At 48.7% G+C, this 6,677-nt stretch overlaps 1 protein-coding gene across 1 annotated transcript in view; it reads left to right on the top strand.

Annotated features, from left to right (window-relative positions):
* Positions 1-2,839: 2,839 nt before the first annotated feature.
* The window catches only part of SLC2A13 (solute carrier family 2 member 13), a 145,450-nt gene continuing 141,612 nt past the window's right edge, over positions 2,840-6,677 (top strand). The window contains exon 1 of the mRNA XM_027890091.1: positions 2,840-3,627. Coding sequence (XP_027745892.1) covers positions 3,075-3,627 — 553 coding nt within the window. The 5' untranslated portion in view covers positions 2,840-3,074. The remainder of the gene's footprint in view (positions 3,628-6,677) is intronic.

Genomic DNA, 6,677 nt, shown 5'->3' with positions numbered 1-6,677 from the left:
ATCCATCTTTTCCCCATTTAACCTACAGTCTTCTTGAGAGGTGAGAGATTTCAATCCTCCTGGGCTGAACCAAATCCAAGAATCTGGCCTCCCACTTGCTGGGTGAGGCTATCAACCATCAGGCTATCAAACAACAGACCTACAGCATCTCTCTGTGCCTCTTGGCTGGTTTAAAGTCCCCAGGAGATTTCGGCACTCATCCACCCGCTTCTGAGCGCCAACAAAGAGACAGGAGCTTACTCCCAGCTATTCAGGTCTGGCAGAGTTCTGGGCACATGTACAAAGTCTCAGTAGTTTCCTGGAAGACATTTTCTGATGTATGCCATGTATCAACAACATAAACCCAGTAAAATCCTGTGATTATTCCTGCTCTCTGTGAAACACAAAAAATTGAGTTTCTTAAAGCTGGACTAGCTTTCTGATCTAGTTCACAACATCACCTGAAAAACAACTGTGCAAACTCACCTTAAAAGAGAGAATGAGGCAGTGCTGTGAATCTAAACAGTGTTTCAATTAAACATTTAATCTCTTGAAAGCATAACATCATGCCTAAAATCCACCTAAATCCTTCTTTGGATTTGACCCCCCATCTTAGATTACTAATCATACCTACTGCATTTTGCATTATTGTGAAATTGTTTATAAGTCAGCTCTTATCATGAAATCCAGTACTACGAAGAAATGATCATAATAATGAAAATCTACAAACCAAACATCCTCTCTCTTTCTCATGAAGTCAGTCTTCAGTGTAGTGCATCCCACAGCTGAACTTTTTGTTGCATTTCTTCACAGAATCCTTTTAAGAGATAAACTTGACAGCATGATCTGATGAGAAATTATGTCTGTGATTGTGTTGGGCCAGCAATGGAAAAAATAAAAGCTTTTTGTTAGCTCTCTTGAGTCTCTATTAACTGCAACACACAGAGTGCCTCCAGCTTCTGAGGTGACTGTTAAAAAGACAGGTTGTTTTTGTGACAGCCAGATGTTTTGACAATATTCTGTGAAAGCATTCCTTCCTGCTGGCTAGGGATTTGGTGTGAATGCTTTCTGTGTAATGCACTGTGTCCTGCATTTTTATTTGGGGCTTACATGAAAAAACTATTGAGTGTGGTGCTTGTCAGGCAAGTCTGGAGACTTCTGGAAGGTTACAGCTTTTCTCCTGATGGTGCTGTAGAAATGTAAGCCAGTGTGCTTGTGGAGAACTGCCAGATCTGAGGGGGCAGTTCCATGTAGCACAACATAACTTCATTCCTGATGCTACAACCTGGAACGGTTTCTTGCTCTAATGCTGGGTTGGCCCCTAATGGTCTTTGCCAGAGTAAGGAATGCCCTGTGCCATATTACCCAAACCTTGATTAAAAATAGTTGAATGTTAATGCACTTAATTTTGACCTAGGTCAGGCTTCTCACATGCTCAAATGTGGGAGCTGACGTATTGTATTTTGAAATGCACTGCCACATCTGTCTCTTAAGTGGATTAACTACATAGACAACTGTTATTGTAAGTCATTTTAGTAACTACAACTCACTATATTATTGAGTTGGTATTAACTGGACCATAGTATTAGCATGTCACAGCTTGCTTTGAGGCAGAGGCAAAGCACCAAAGAGGCTGTGTGCAGCTGGCCATGTTGGACTTTGCTCCCTCATCTAATTTCTAAATTCACATGGCTATGACTAGTACCGCTCACAAGGTGTGGGCTGGGAATAACTGATCCAATTAATCACCAAAATTCTCCAGCTACTGGCTGGCCTCATTATGATGATCTTTACAGAAGACAGTCAAGTCAGAAGAGAGATCGTGTTTAATGGCATATATGTAGTATTATATATACAATGGAACACAAATGGTAATATTGTGCTGTGTCTGCTTTTTCCACAAGGTCTGTATTGCACCAGGAGGCTCTTCCGTGTGCACAGGTGGCACAGACTGTCCGGGGCCCTGCAGAGCCGGGCACCTCTCCCCACTGACAGCATCCCCTGGGCTCATCATCCCGGTGAAAATCCCAAGTATGTTTGAAAACGGAATTAGCAAAACGTGGTGTTCTACGTCAAGCGTAAACACGAGAAAAAGCTCCAAGCTCTGCTCCTGTATGGTAACATAACCGTTCCTTTCTGAACAACTGCTGGAAACTAGCCCCCCACCCCCTTTTTTTTTTTTTTTTTTTTTTTTTTTTTTTTTTTTTTTTTTTTTTTTTTTTTTTTTGTTTTGTTTTTGGTTTTCTTTTTTCTTTTTGTTGTCGTCACAGAATTGTTAGAGTTGAAAGGGAGCTCTGGAGATCATCTAGTCCAACCCCTGCCAAGACAGGATCACCGACAGCAGGTTAAACAGGAACGCGCCCAGGTGGGGGTTGAATACCTACAGAGAGGGAATCAGTGGGGGAATGTCACCCAGCACTTCAGAAAACTGCAAACGCGGACGCTGAACGCTGTCTCCGCTCAAATGACCCCGTTAGTAAGTTAACTGCGACCGATCTTTCCGTGTGCCAAGCGCCCGGACAGCGCTGCCCGCACAGCGCGGGGACCGCGCCGGGGGGCGGCCCTCCCACCGGGCACAGGCGGGGGCTGCCAGCAGGAACACCCCCGCCCAGGTGTGAGAGACCGTTCCCCGGGCTCGCCTGGGGCCCACCCGCCCAGCACTTCCCTGTTTCCTTCCCTCCTTCCTCCCTTCCCTTCCCCGCCGTCCGCCCGCGCCCCGGGAGCGCGCGCGGCGAGGCGCTCGGTGCGCAGGCGCTCGGGCCGCGCCTGCCCCGTGCCGCGCACCGAGCGGAGCGGGAGGGGGGCCGGGCCCGCCCCCTGCGCCCGCCGGGCCGTGCTCGCCGCTGTCCCCGCCCGCCTCCGCCTCCAGCTCCGCCCGGGCGCTGGGAGCGGCGGCAACTTCCCCTCAAGTCCGCCCGGCGGCGGGGGGGATGATGCGACCCGTCTGAGCGCGGCCCGAGAGGGGCGGGCGCGCCGAGGACAGGCAGCGCCGGCAGCAGCGGCAGCCCCGCCGCCGCGGTCAGAGCAGCCCGGCAGCCGCCCGCCTCAGCCCCCTGCCCTCCCCCGGCCGGGGCGGGAGCCGCCGCGGCCGTCCCATGTCCCGCAAGGCCAGCGACAATGTGGAGTACACGCTGCGGAGCCTGAGCAACCTGATGGGCGAGAAGCGGCGGCGGCAGGCGGACGGGTCCGCCGGCTCGGGCGCGGCGGCGGCGGCAGGCGAGCGGAGCCTCATCGCCGCCGAGTCCTGCTCCAGCCTCAACAGCGCGGCGTCGGGCGGCGAGCTGGAGCGGGCGGCGCGGCGGCAGTTCCAGCAGGACGAGACCCCCGGCTTCGTCTACGTGGTGTCGGTCTTCTCCGCCCTGGGGGGCTTCCTCTTCGGCTACGACACCGGCGTGGTGTCGGGGGCGCTGCTCCTCCTGAAGAGGGAGCTCAACCTGGACGCGCTGTGGCAGGAGCTGCTAGTCTCCGGCACGGTGGGCGCCGCCGCCCTGTCCGCCCTGGCCGGCGGCGTCCTGAACGGGCTGTGCGGCCGCCGACCCTGCATCCTGCTGGCCAGCGGCCTCTTCACGGCGGGGGCCGGCGTGCTGGCTGCCGCCCGCGACAAGGAGACGCTGCTGGCGGGACGCGTGGTGGTGGGGCTGGGCATCGGTGAGTGCCGCGCCGTCCCGCTGGGCTCCCTCCCCGGGGGGACCCGGCTCCTGTCCCGCCGGGCGCAGAGCTCCCCCGGGGCAGGTTTAACCGGGGCAGAAATCTACCCTTGCTGTGGGGCAGTCCACGGGCAGAAGGTTAAGCGGCCCCTGGGGTGTGCGGGGCTCGGGGGCTGGCGAGGGGAGTGCTTGGTGAGCCAGGTCCGGAGCGGGGTCCGGTGGCGATCGCGGTGAGGTGTGCGAGAGGGCCGGGTGTGTGTGCTTGTCGTCTTCGATTTTACTTACAGGTGGTGTAGTCCTGATCCTTTTTTGGGAGAGTTGTCTCTTTTCTGTACGAGGAGAATGGTCTCGCGTCCTTTCTGCAGTTTCATCTTTCGGGTGGTCTGTCAGTGTCAACAGCGCACACCGCAGGCTTTGCAATTGAGGGGGTTCTGGGAAGTCAGGGGAGACGAGGAGATCACGCCTGTCTTTTCGAACTGTGAAGACCTCCATTCGGGTCCCCTGCACAGCTTTGCTTGGGCACTTGGGCGCTAAAGGAGTGCTTCTGGGACAAAATGAGGTAGTAATCTCTCTGGTCTAAATGAGATGACGCTTGCTTTGGAAGGCTTTGGATTTCATTAATGGCATCCTGAACATGAATTGCTGCTCTTTGATTGCCTTCCTATATGCATTGCGTAACTTGCAAAAGTAGTAGGTTCGGGTAAAACTTTATAGTTGTCCCAAAGAACTTGGAGTGGCAGCTGTTTCCTGTAACCCATGAGCCTGGTTTCTGTGCCAGCTATGCTCTAAATATCCTCCAAATTTTGGTTACTCTTGAGCTTAAGCTGCCATCCTGTCAGACAGTAATCTGAATTATACTCATCATCAAAGATGGGCTGTGTGAGATAATTCAGAATCCTTGGACTATAGTAGGTATTAAAAAAAGGGGGGGTGGAAGAGAAAAGTGAGTCTCTCTTGTGATCTTGCAACCCTTTCTATGTAAAAGAATGAGGACAAATTAAGACTCTTTTCCCCCCAGTGAGCAAAGTTCTGTTTCTTAGCCATTGAATAAATATTTGAATCCTCAGGCTTGTTATACACGCACTTGCTGTGATGCGATTCATGGTTTTATTAAGGAAAAAAAGTTAGTGAGTCATAATGAGGGCTGTCAAAAGTAAAATTGACTCCATCTGTGAAAGGGCTCATGCTGGTTTTCCTGTGCAGTAAGGGACATCTTCAGGCTGCAGTTTTCCTACCCCAAGTTGGATGGGTTTTCTCATTTTTTAAATACCACCTCTGAATTTTTTTTTTATTTAATCAAGACTTCAGACTGCAGAATATTGATAGCATTTGTTATAAAGTTCAGTAGACAAGAAAACTGAATTTCACTATGAGGTGGCATAACAAGAATTTTGATGGAAATATGTAGAACATATATTTAGTGGTAGATACTAAAAATATCAAATTTGACATCTTTATGTGTTTGTAAAGCTTCTCATGTTCTTTGGCAGTAGCTGGTTTACACTGACAACTTCACGAGGGGCAGAGAAAGGAAAGGGATGGATGGTTTGCTTGACTCACGTAAGTGTGTCTTGTAGAGACATACATGGACATGTTGGAATTGTTTTACAGTGGTGCACATAAATGCCACTGGTATTGTTGGAGAGATATGAGACTTGGGGCTTAATATAGTTAAGATATAAGTCACAGAAATGGAAATTGGGAGATAGAGGTTGTTCTTTTGTACAGCTGTAGATCTCTTGTGTGGTCTGGGGAGAGCAATCTCTCATTAGGCTCTGTCCACATCAGGGACAGATGTGGTGGTTCTGCTGGGGCTCTGGAGAGTTGAAGAACTGAGATATTTTCTGAGGACTTTGGAGCACAGAGACACTGTGTGCCTTTGTGATGTTTTCTCCTTTTTTTTTTTTTAAATCAAAGATTGCTCTTCTTTATGTGATGGAACATATGGCCAGAAACAGAGCTTTGCCTTAAATTGCTGTAGTGAAGCATCACACGAGACTCCAGGAATTGCAGTCCAAGGCTAACACAGTTTATTTTAAAGAAGAAAAAACCCATAGTGGTTCAAAGCTGTTCTCATGTAGCAAACTGCAACAATCTCTACATTAAATTCCCCACCAGAGGGAGCCTGGATAATTTCATGAAGGCATTAGAAACTGGAACTTTTCCTTTCATCTCTTGGAGGCTTCTGACTATCATTTTACTACCCACAGTAACCCAGAAGTTCCTAATGTTGGTGTAAGAAGTCTGCTCAGTAACGTGACACTTCAGTGATAGTGTGAACTGCTAAAATGTGAGGATGCAGTGGTGTAGTGTTATGAATGCTTTCCTACCTGAAAACCAGTAAAAACTTCTTGACTGTGTATAATTTTAGACATTTTTGAGGTCTCTTTCCTGTAGCTCTCTGCAAATTGCCTATCAAGACATCTGCTCCTGAAATATATGTTTGCTTGCATTTAATAAATGAATTACTGTGTTATGGGCAGTACTGTGGTGCTGTAAAAGCACATGTGGTGGCTACCTATGGGACTTCCTTCTGTCCTTGCTGGTACAGGGCAGATCTGTGCTGAGTTTGCCCATTTGAGAAAAGGGCCATTTTTCTTCTGACTGTGATTTATAAAGGCCTACAGTTAAATTTTCAAGGATGAAAACCACAGGATATATGCTAAAATGAGGAACATCTCTCATTTGTCTGTCTTGTCTGTTTCTTATTGTTTTCTGTAGAGATGCTTTGAGATGAAAAACTGTCCTTTTCAGCAATTACAGAAAGAGATGTTTCTGGAAAATAAAGACCTTCTCTCAAGGACAGCCCAAAATCCTTTTTATTGCAGATGTTGAATATATTTTTATGGTGGAAACAGTTATGTTCCATTTCTCTTCCACCTTCCCTCAGTGTAAATACTAAATATAGAGAATACATAAAATGGGAAAACATGTTCAGCATGTGCTTAGAATATCCTTAGATCTTTTCAGGTCTGAATTTCTGAATACATAGTTCATGACAATTCCTGGCTAAATGGCTTAAGAGCAGGGTTATGGCGATTATTCCTTCCC

The sequence above is a fragment of the Empidonax traillii genome, unplaced genomic scaffold (genome assembly GCF_003031625.1).
Source record: "Empidonax traillii isolate 1590-97213 ecotype Southwest subspecies unplaced genomic scaffold, ASM303162v1 scaffold277:size2070623, whole genome shotgun sequence".
In the NCBI taxonomy this organism is placed as follows: Eukaryota; Metazoa; Chordata; class Aves; order Passeriformes; family Tyrannidae; genus Empidonax; species Empidonax traillii.
Note: the sequence above shows the minus strand (reverse complement) of the source record. Positions and strands in the feature narration are given on the sequence as shown.